This window comes from Peromyscus maniculatus, chromosome 2 (assembly GCF_049852395.1).
Source record: "Peromyscus maniculatus bairdii isolate BWxNUB_F1_BW_parent chromosome 2, HU_Pman_BW_mat_3.1, whole genome shotgun sequence".
NCBI classification, from domain to species: Eukaryota; Metazoa; Chordata; class Mammalia; order Rodentia; family Cricetidae; genus Peromyscus; species Peromyscus maniculatus.
Window position 1 is genome coordinate 68,272,958 of NC_134853.1, and position 11,744 is coordinate 68,284,701.

General features: G+C 45.7%; 1 protein-coding gene across 1 annotated transcript in view; it reads right to left on the reverse strand.

The window, feature by feature from the left end:
* The window catches only part of Gne (glucosamine (UDP-N-acetyl)-2-epimerase/N-acetylmannosamine kinase), a 55,165-nt gene extending 43,694 nt beyond the window's left edge, over window positions 1–11,471 (reverse strand). Inside the window, exon 1 of the mRNA XM_076564102.1 lies at window positions 11,322–11,471. Within this exon, the coding sequence (XP_076420217.1) occupies window positions 11,322–11,459 (138 nt within the window). The 5' untranslated portion in view covers window positions 11,460–11,471. The remainder of the gene's footprint in view (window positions 1–11,321) is intronic.
* Between the last annotated feature and the right edge of the window lie 273 nt (window positions 11,472–11,744).

Genomic DNA, 11,744 nt, shown 5'->3' on the forward strand with positions numbered 1-11,744 from the left:
CAGCTCTGAAAAAAAAATGCATTTTTAGACTTTGTACATACTTAAGTACAAAAAAACTTGTAAGTTTTTTTTTTGGCTTGTTTGTTTGTTTTTACTTAACCAATGTCAAAAATCTTATATTTCTATAGGTCGGCAGTTAGTTAGGTGTTTGTGGAGTCATTTAACATTATGTGAAGTGACCTAATCATTTGAATTTTGGGATTTCAGAGCCACACAAGAACCTTCCACGGTGTTGTCTCTCGGTGATTGCAGATCGTTTTTCTCTGCGCAGACGAAACTGCACTTCAGGGCTTCAGCTGCTTTTCTAGTCAACAGTGTGAACTGGCATATCCAAAGTCTTCCCAAGTCTACCATTTGTTTGCTTTCATCCGACTCTAATCTAAGAATGTGCAGTTTATGATATTATAAGATCTTTCTACAGCTGACCCATCAGCTGCGGCATAAGTGAAAACATCAGAACACAAACAGTGAAGAATATCAAGCCTTCTCATAGAAGGCCAGCCATTTCTATGGGATCCCTGACAGGTACTTAGCTGGCCATTTTGGCAAGGTTTCTTACTACGGATTTCTTTTGTTCTTTTACTTGGTGATTTAATTATTATAAAGTACTCCCCTGCTCTGTATTCTACCCATTGTAGTAGTAACTGCTTGTTATCTATGTCCAGGTCTCATAACAACCTCCATGTGTTCGTCTTAGTGTTCCTATTTAATTTATTTATTGTTTTGGCTTTTGAGACAGGGTTTCTCTACTGTTCTGACTATCCTGGAACTCACTCTGTAGGCCAGGCTGGCCTCAAACTCACAGGAATCCACCTGCCTCTGCCTCCCGAGTGCTGGGCTTAAAGGCACATGTCGCGATGCCCTGCAGACTTCTTTTGTACATAAACAGACCAGAAGCCCAGAAACTTGGCCACATAGTGAGTTGGGGGTCACCTTGGACTATGTGAGGCACTACTACTGGGAATGTCGCTCGGTTGGCAGCGTGCTTATCTGGCATGCATGAAACCCTGGGTTCAACCTTTGGTATCATATAAAACTTGACAGTGCCTGCCTGTAATTCAACAGGTCAAGGCAGGAGGTTCAGAAGTTCAAGGTCATCCTCAGATCTGAAATACATGAGACTCGGTCCTCATTAAAAATAATAGTAATAATAATAATAATAATAATAATAATAATAATAAAAGGAACTTAAGGGGGGAAAAAGGCAGTTGGAGGTTTATCTTAGTGTCACAGTAGTTGCCTGGGCTCAATGCCTAGCATTATGCAAGAGGTGTCAGGGGGGTGAGATCAGCTTGGCAAAGCTCTTGCATGTGTGTGCAAGCATTTGCAGGCCAGAGGTCAATCCTGGGTATTAATCCTAGGAATGTTCATCTTTGATTGTTTGTTTTGGAGACAAGGTCTCTCATTGGTCCACAGCTCACTGATTAAGTCAGGTTGACTAGTCAGCAATCCCCAGAGGTTCACCCATCTCTACCTCCCCAGCACTACAACGATAGGCTTGTGCCACAGAACTTAGCACTGAGGGCAGTGGTACTGAATTTTCATTTATTTAGTTACCTATCATAATTTTTTATTGATTCACTGGGAATTTTACATCATACACCCCCTCATCTCCCAGTCCTTCCATATCCACCCTCCACCCATGTAACCTCCCCCCAAAAGAAAATCAGGAAAAAAATTAAAACTTGAAAAACAAGTCTTGCTGGCCTCTCTGGGCATGTGGTCTATCAACCATAGTGCTGTGGACATCACTCTGTATTCTGTGACTGTGTGTTGCTCTGATTTGGTTGATAAATAAAGTGCTGATTGGCCAGTAGCCAGACAGGAAGTATAGTATAGGCGGGATAAGCAGAGAGGAGAACTCTGGGAACGGGAAACCTGAGTCAGGAGTCATTAGCTAGACGCAGAGGAAGCAAGATGTGAAGGCAGAACTGAGAAAAGGTACCAAGCCATGTGACTAAACATAAAAAAGAATTATGAGTTAGTTTAAATGTAAGAGCTAGTCAGTGGTAGGCCTGAGCTAACGGCTGAGCAGTTTTAATTAATACAAGCCTCAAGTGTGTTTACTTGGGTCCAAGCGGCTGCAGGACTGGCAGGTTAGAGAGATTTGTCCTGACCGTGGGCCAGGTGGGACACAGGAAAACTCCAGCCACACCACAGCCTTCTCTCACACCCATCACGGCTGTTGAGTCTCTAGTTCCGATGTGCATTTACCATTCTGTTCCTCTACCTTGCCCGCCTCTCCATCATATGTCCGTTTGTCGTAGTGGTATTGGAAGCTGTGCTGTGTCACTGGGCACCCCCTTTTGCGCAAACAGCTTTACTTGCAAATGTTCATGACAACGAGTCATTGGTCTGGTTCATGGCTTCTGCCACCCCATCAATACTGGACCCTCACAGAAACTTCTCCCAGATATCCTGCTGTTTCCCGGAGTCATGGAGATCCTGGCTACGGCTCAGCAGGACCAGCCCCTTCAGTGTGCTCCGGCAGCTCATAGATGGGGTAGATGCTGGATGGGCCAACTCAAGGCCCTGGATCTGGGCCTGGGTACCAGCTGAGTTGATCAGCCCACCAGCTCCTCTGTGTCCAGGCCACTGGGGCCAGCTCTCCTGTGCGGCCCAGACAAGGGAGAGGGCCAGCTCTCCCTCACCCACACCTCTGCCTCTGCACTCCAGCGGGGCAGGGCTTTAGGCAGCGGTACAGACTGTGGACATATGCATGGCTTTGAGTGGTCACACTGGCCATCGACATCAACACAGACCCCAGCTGCAGCAGGGCCGCAGATCCAGACGTGGCCCTCAGCAGCAGCTTGGGCCCGGACATGAACATGCTCTCAGGAGGCAGCCTAGGTCACCACATCAATATGGCCACCTGCAGCCGCACAGCCTACAGACATCCACATGGCTTCAGGCCACAGCACAGACCACGGACTTCTGAATGGTCTTTAGTAGTAACTCCAGCCATCGACATCAACGCAGACCCTGGCTGTGGTAGGGTCACAGACGGAGCCCTCGGCAGCAGTCTGGGCCTGGGCATAACTATGTCCTCAGATGGCGGCACAGGCCTCTCACCTCAGGCCGTCCCTCACTAGCAGCGCCTATCCAGTTCCGCCTCTCTTCACAGCACACAAACCATCCCACTTCTCCTGCTCTCCCCTCTCTCCACCACAGACTGGCTCTCTCCAGACTTAGCTTCTTTAATGTAAGCCTCAGGTAGCTAGCACTTACCAGCTGAGCTATCTCCTCAGCCCACAAAGCTAGTGCACTCTCTCCTTCCTCCCTCTCCCTCCATATACACAGTATTCGTGTGTGTGTGTGTGTGTGTGTGTGTGTGTGTGTGTGTGTGTGTGTGTGTGTTGTGTATATTACTGAGATGTTAACAAACAGGTAAATCAAGTGCTGATTTTGCGTTTTCCTGACATGGAAGCTGCCATGAAGCTAAAGAAAGAACACATCCTCCGTGCCTACTCAGAAGGTGCCTGTCCGTTATCCCTGAAGACCCAGCAACAAGGCTGTGCTTAGCAAACACGTGAGTAACAGCTGGGTGGTCTGCACTATCTCTCGGCAGCGTTTAGACAGCAGCAGACAGGGACTGGCTAGTTGGACAGGCGTGGGAAAGGGGGGCATATTAAAAATCACAGACACAGATGCTACATAGGAGGCAGGACAGGTGAGCATGAGGGGAGTCCAGGGCCTGGCTTGTGTAGGGTCCTGAACAGCTTCTCGCTTTCAGTGGATTTGGAAGCTGGGTTCATTTTCCTTCCCTGTTTTCTGTTTTGTTTGTTTGTATGTATGTTTGTTTGTATGCTAGCGCTCTACCACTGTGCCACCTTCTGGAGCCTGATGCCAATGTTTTATCATTACAATAAATCTTCCTCTTCAAATGCCTGTTTCTTGAAGTCATGCAATCAGAAGACACAACAGAGCTGAAAGTCAGGGAGGAGCCCCAGATTCGTCATTTTGGTCCCCAGCTCCAACTCACTGCTGCTGGCTGCCTGGAGAACTCTGTCAAAACAACTCTGAGTCTGAGTAAGAGTGTGACTGGAAAGAGGCCCTGCTTGTGTGTACAGTGCTGTCTGGACAGGGCCAGGAGAGAGGTGGGGTGGTGGTATGTCCCCCGTCTCTGCTTTGAGTCATGAAGAGGATAGTCAAGGGGTGGGGAAAATGGGTAACCAGCCGCACATGGTGAATTAGGCCTGCCTGGCATCCCAGCCCTCCAGAGGCCAGCCTGGACTCCAGGGAGCTGGAGAGTATCTTAGACTACAGAGTGAGTCCCTGTTGCAAAAGCAAAACAAACAAACAAACAAAACCCCTGAGTAACCAGTTACCGTGTTCATCTGAATATTCATATGTAGTTAACAACCTTCATTTAGTTGATCTCACTCATGATACTTTGGATTAACAGGTTGTCTAGAGTGTCTAGGGTAAAGCCTGCTGTACATGCTATTGTTTATAATCTCCTCATGAAGTAGAAGAAGGTAGAAAGGATCAATTATTACACACTGACTTCTTGGTATATTTAGTGAATCACTTAAAACACTGCTTGTACTGCCTCTTGCCAAGCATGACTTCACTTGCTACCTGGAACAGAATGGCGCGGAGGAGTAGCTGAAACAACGCGTTGTTCTCTGAACATCCTGACTAATCTTGCTGCCTCACCTCCGACTGTGGTGTCAGGGTATAAAATGAGAACACATACTGGCCCCAGCACGGGGGCCTTCAAGAGCTGGCCTGGCTTCGGCCCACCAGTGACACCGCCTGTCTTCCACTCCCATTGGTGTTGGGGTGCTTACTCTTGAAAGGTTCCTGTAGCATTCAGAACGGAGAATGGCTCCTATTGCACTAAGTGGCCTTATACAGCTGCATTACCCCAGGAAAAACCACAAGGATTAAGATTACATTGTCTAACCACTTAGCCTACTCCGGGGAGTTCCAGGTCAGTGAGAGACTGCCTCAAAACAAAACAGAACAACGTGAATGGAACTCGAGGAATGACAACTGAGGGTGACCTCTGACCTCTACACAGCTGCGCACAATGTGCAAGTGGGCCTGCATATACATATGCAATCACACACATGAATACACACACACACACACACACACACACACACACACAATTATATTGGCTGAAAGAATTCAGAAACACACTGAAATATCAACTTTAGTATGAGATTAAAAGACAAGTTGGCAAAAAGCCTGGTTAAGGTATTCATAACTGCAAGGGGAGCCTTGCTGAAACTCATATTTCAGAGCCTCTTAATGATTCGTCATCGCTGAGGCCACTTGTCATCATGCTCTTCAGAGTTCCATGATGGCGAGCTGACTCTATGCTAGTGTTCCCACGACAGAAGAGACATGTAAGTAAACACAATGTTGTTGTGTTTGCCTCTATGGAATACTGTCCTTTCATTGGGATTTTAAAATGCAGTTTTCACTATGGACTCTGAAGATAAACTGTTTTATCATCTGAATGTGAGAGAAATGATGTAAGCAAGGAAACACCCAGCCATCCCTTGCTAATAAAAGTTTAGAAATCGGCACTTCCTGGGAAAGTGGGGGGGAAAATCTAGTTTGCTTTTAACCTTGACTCTACAATATAAAGTTGAGTCAACATAATGGTTCTCTAGAATAATGTCTCACTGAAAATTATACAAGTTTGTTCTGTTGAACTTCCTGGTACTTAGCCACCCACAGTCAACAGCACTCAACGTTAACAAGCTTCGGGAGAAACTTCATGATTTCCCAACAGAGGCTAAGGAAATAAACTTGGTACTGGTCCTTAACTCCTGGTGAGGAACAACCCATGTTTGTTGCATAGGAACATGTTGCTCAGCTGTGCTCCTGGAGCATCAGAGTCATATTTGTTAGTAAGCGTGCAGCTAGGATGAAGGAAAGGCCCCACGGGATCTTGCCGTGTAGTCCAGGTTAGCCTCAACTTTGTAGCCCAAACTGCCATCAAATTTGCTGTCCTTGCACCTTGGTCCTCGAACGCTGACATTACAGGAATGTGATACCAGACCTGGTGGTCCAAGTGGGCTGTTTAATGTCTGTGTAAAAACAGGGTTTAGTGGCTCATTCTTGGAGGAGCCTGGGCTATGTCTTAAGACTCCATCTCAAACAAAACAAGGCTGCATGAATGTTTAAGGCATATCCAAATACATATAATTAACATCTCTAAAGCCTTGGCATGAACATAAGGCCTCACCGTCTCCGTTCTGTGTCTTCCATGCCCCTACTGGGATAATAACATCAATTTTATGTTTCAGATCACTTCTTTTTCTTCTTTACTTATTGCCCTGTCCCTGAATGTGAACACGGCCATCAGAGTGCTCCTGCCCTTCCGTGGTCCTCTATGTACTAGTCTTCAGAACTTCTTTTGTTCTTAAGCTTTCTATCATGACTTCCATGTAGACACGACCTTGGATACACACTCCAGCAGCAGCCTTCCCGGTTCACACGTACAGTTGCCATCGAGGCATTCCCCCACCTCGAACTCAGTACCCAGCGATTTTAAGTCCATTTCCCTCCTTTCCTCATTTTTCTCTTCTCTTTTTTCTTTCTTTCTCACCTCTCCTCTCCTCCACTTCCTCTCTCCAGGATCTCATGTGCACCAGGCTAGCCTCATCACTCACTCTATAACAGAGGACAACTTTGAATGTTTAATCCCCCTGCCTCACCTCCCCAGGGCTACTGCACCATGCACAGGCTGTTGTAGTGTTGGAGATAGAGCACAGGGCGTTGTGAATGCTGGACAAGCACCCCACCAACCGAGCTGCATCCCAGACTGGGTTTCTCCACCTTGGACGCTTCCTTCTTTGATTCCCATGTTTGTGCTGAACACTTGCAAGACCGAGCCCTGTCTTTCCTTCTTGTGCCTGACTTGAATTTCCAGTCCTATTTGTTCTGAAACTTAATCTGAACTCTCTATCCAAAGATAATCCTACCTCTGCTGGATTTCTGTAGCATTTGGCTTGAGTACCCATTTCATATTTATTAACTATCCAGTGCTTTAAAATGGATATATTTATAACTGTGATATTAAACATCACAGTTAGTATTCTGTGAAAACCAGTCATACTAACTACTTCCTTATCTCTGACCTAGTTCTCTAATCAGATCTCAAATTCTTTGAAGTTAGTCCTATACCCTTCTCTCTGATAGTTCCCTAAATCGGTACCTATTCAATAAAAACTGAGACATCTAACAGTGGTCCTGGATATCTCTGGTTTTTCTCTATGGCCCAAATCACTCTGTAATCAGCCTCCTTGGTCATCCTCCATCAGTTAGGCTTAAATATTCCTTTCTAAAAAAATAAAAACCATTATCACGGTGTGTGCATATGTATTTGCACACTCGTGCATTGCTGTGACACTCATGTAGAAGTCAGAGGACAATTTTGGGGAGTTGGTTCTCTTCTTCCGGGTAGGACTTGAGGACCAAGCTCCAGTGGTCAGGCTTGCACAGTGAGGATTTTATCCACTGAGCCGTCTAGCTAGCTCCACAGCACTCTATTGCCTGATCTTTAGAGTGATCAAGTATGAAAAATAGTAGTGAGCTGAGGAGCAAGGAGAAATTCAGTGTTGTTATAAGTAGATGTGTGGAGGCAGGAAGTAGCTAGAGATGTGGCTCAGAACAAGGCCTTGTCAGCAAGGGCCGTGCATAGGATCCTTTAAGGAAGTTGGGCATTCTCTGTATTTTGAATTGAGTGATGGATTGGGAAAAGGAGCGACTAGAGGAAAATAATATTTCCAAGTGATGGTAGCAGGAATTAAGAAATAGAATCCTGCTGGATGTGGTGGCACACACTTGGACCTGAAGTGGGAAGATTGTCCTGGGTTCCAGGACAGCGTGGGCTACATAGTGAGATCCAGCCTCAAAAGAGAGAGGAGTGAGTGGGGAGGGAAGAGGAGAGGAGAGAGAGAGAGAGTGAATTCTGACAATGGAATCAGAAGACTGTAGAAGAAGAATGACTAGAACCGGATGGTAAAAATGAGAGTGAGGGATGGCGGTGACTGGCCAGTGTTCCTATTCCAATATGTGAGTGATTGGCAAGGCTGGTATTGAACCCAGAGAGAGACAGACTTGGGGATGAGCGCTGGATGGGAAGGTGGGTGCTCTTGGTTTGGGTTTGCTGAGTCTGGAGACCCTTAGGGGATTTCCATTAAGTTAAGGATCTAGAGGAAAGCATGGGTTAGAAATACAGATTTGTCATGGGCATGATTAATTCCACTACCTAATATCTGTTTTGTTTTGTTTGTTTATTTGTTTTAATATACTGCTCACTTTTAGCCCAAGGCACCACCTAACTATCTTTCTGGTTTTGTTTTCTCTTGTTTGTGTTGACATTGTTATTTCCAGTTGAGTTGCCCACATTTGGGGAAATCTCAGGAATCAGCACATGTAGAGTGCAATGGATAAACGTTGTCCCGGAAAAGACACCTTGGTGATCATGGCATCTCCACTGCCAGGTAAGGATCTAGAGTTTTCATCATCTCCCTTTCTCTGCCCTGACTCCTAGTTAGCGTTCCTAAGAGTTGACTAGTGTCAATTCTTTTTACAAAATTGCCTTCTGTACTTGCAAGTTCCACATCCATATTTTAAGAGTTATCGAATTTTGAAATGTGTTTGTACTAGAATGCATGGGCTTCTTTCCTTGTCATTATTTGTTAAATAATACAGCATAAAAATTGCATAGTGTTTCCATTGTACTAGTATTGATGTGATTTAGAGGAGATTTAACTATACAGGGTGATGTGTGAAGGTCATCACTATGTGAAAATACCCTCTTTTTTTTTTTTTTTTGGTTTTTTGAGACAAGGTTTCTCTGTATCGTTTTGGTGCCTGTCCTGGATCTCCCTCTGTAGACCAGGCTGGCCTCGAACTCACAGAGATCTGCCAGACTCTGCCTACCCAGTGCTGGGATTAAAGGCATGCGCCACTGCTGCCCGGCCTAATACCCTCATTTTTTATAAGGGGCTTGACGATCCACAAATTTTTGAAAGCCTTGAGGCATCCTAGAGCCAACTCCCCCCACCCCACCTCACGGAGACCGAAGGCTGACTACTGTTGATGTTTGTTTGATACATGTTTTGACTGTCTGACTCACACATTATGAAACTGAATTTAATAAGCTAGAAAGTTCTGTAGAAACCGCACCTCTCTCCGTGACGCTTTGTCCTGGACATGAGTGTGCTTTTGTGGACATGTCCCCTCTTTCTAACTCACTCTCTCTGTCCACACAGCCCAAGCCCCTGTTCCCCTCCAGCGGCTCTTCACATAACATTTTCTTTACATTAAGGTTTCCTAAACTACTTCTTTTTTCTATTTTTCTTTTTGAGACAGAGTGCCATACTTGCCTGGAACTCACTATGGAGTCAAGGACGACTTAAATTCCAATCCTCCTGCCTCCACCTTCTGAGTGCCAGGAATTGCATGTATATACACAATACACGTGTCTTTCTCATTCTGGAAACGTTCCACTTCCTGGGCTCATGGGACACCTGCTTCCCATCTGTCTCTAACCTCTCTGGCCAGTGCACTGCCCCGAATCCCTGTGTAAAAAGCTGGCGCCCAAGATTATGGATCTAGTCTTTTTCACTTGTCGTTTTAATATTCATGCTTGATCGCATTTGCTGGAGTGTCTTAGCCATCATTTAAAGTGATTCCAAATCTGAAAACCTAGCTGAGGCTTCCGACGCCAGGCCCACTAACCAGCTGTTTAAAGGACAGCTTCATGTGTCCCTGACACCTCCAGTCAAACTAGCCCAAATCCAGACTTCTTTGTCCTCATGAACCTGGGTGTTCTCCTCGACCATGGTGAATGGCATTCTAGTCTATCCAGTAACCTGAGAGACATATTTGCCGCCTCACTGTCCTTCCTCTCTCATGCTCTTAAGACACTTAAAAATAGGCAGAGTGGTGACTTAGAATGACTCTCACCCTTGTAATTACAGACAACCGGTGCATACTAGATCTCACTGAAGGCATGGGGGGCGGGGGAGGGGAGACAACTTCGTGTTAGCCAGAAGCTCAAAAAGTCTAAACTTGAATTTAACTGCTAAACAATAAAAATAATACATTTTCATTGAAGGCAAACTGAAACCAGCCCTCAGTGCCTTGATGGCCCAGCTAGCTGTAGACCGTGAAGGAAGGCAGCTTGGCCCACCACTACACCACCCACCTAAACTACTGGAATGAATGACCCCACCAACCGAAAAGTTCTTTTTTTTTCCTTTGGTAGCCGGAGGGATAGCCGTGGGTGCTGGGAACCGAACTCTTATAATTTTGGTTGTGAGCCTAGCCTTTAACGGCTGAGCTATCCCTCCAGCCCAAAAAGTTCTTTTTAAAAGCTTGTTTCTGATTTCTTTCCTTTGGGGGGAAAAAAAAAAACTACTGGCACATATTCATAAGACAGAGTAATGGGCATCATAAAGACGATTTCTTTCCAGTCGTCCTGGAGTTTGGCCAAATTCACCCCGCCTCACACACACACTCCCTTCCTCCCTCCTGCCTCTGCTTCTCATTCCTTCCCTGACAAGTCCTTCTAACAGTTCCTTAACTGTAGGTGAGTTTCACACTTAACCGTCCATTTAAATCTGACGGTGCCCTAGAGCATGTAGCTGCTCATATGCTGCGATCAAAATTGAGCTGAAATATACATTCTAATGTAACATGCTGTGTGCTGTACCTAAATATTGATAAACATGGCAATTTCTTTTATTTTGGCTTAGATACTAATTAACTCAGAGAAAACGTGCCCCCCCCAATATGGTCATTCAGTGACTCTGGTTTGGGGTATCAATTAAGGTGGGTCTACGTGTCATGTTTCAAAACCCAAAAAATAAGTTACACCAAACACTGTACCTTTTGGAAAGGAACAGTATTTACAAAGCAAGAAATTCAAAGAGTAAAAGCAAAACTTTTTTTAATCTGGTAAAAGCAACAGGAATCGAGAGGAAAGAATTTGTTTTTCAGAAGTGGAGCAGATGGGGGGGTAGAGGGGAGGTGGGGGGAGAGACTGGGAGGAGAGGAGGAAGGGGAAACTGAGGTCAGGATGTAAAAATAAATAAGTAATAATAGAAGAGTTTGTTTTTGCCTTTCTGTTTGGAAATGCAGAGACCGTGCGTGCCAGAATGATGGCAGAGACAATCCAGAACTGTACAGTGAGTGACCATAGTCACAAGCCAGAGTGAGCAGGGCAAAGACAGTTAAACATGAATAGATGTGACGGACTTAAAACCAAAGCTTCCCCCTTCCTCCTTTAGATGGCCTTGGTGTCTGACCGTGAAGCCACAGTGCTGGAGGGGCCCTGCCTTACTCACATGAGGTCCTAGGTAGCACAGTTCCCTGTGGAGACGCCTGTGTGTCTCCATCCCGTGGCACGGCTGTGTCCCCGAGATGTGGTTGGAATCGCTGAGCAACTGTCTGTCCTCCTGGTCTAGCTGGCACGGAGTGGTCATTAGTAAGCACCTGCGGTCCAGACTAACCCTTAAGCTCTGCCTCTTTGAAAAGGGGCGGAGGGTGTGGCCCTGAACTCTTCCTGTGTTCCTGGACAGTGAGTTTGAAGCAGGAGGAGAGCAGGAACCTGAGCGCCACTTCCCTGTTCGTGATATGTTGACTCAACTCAGTGATTTTATTTCCAATTAAAAAAAAAATGTCGGAATATAAACCCACGGATACCTATAATAAAAATTTCTATTGTCCTTTACACACGGTTTTCACGCAGGCACATTCAGAACACCCAT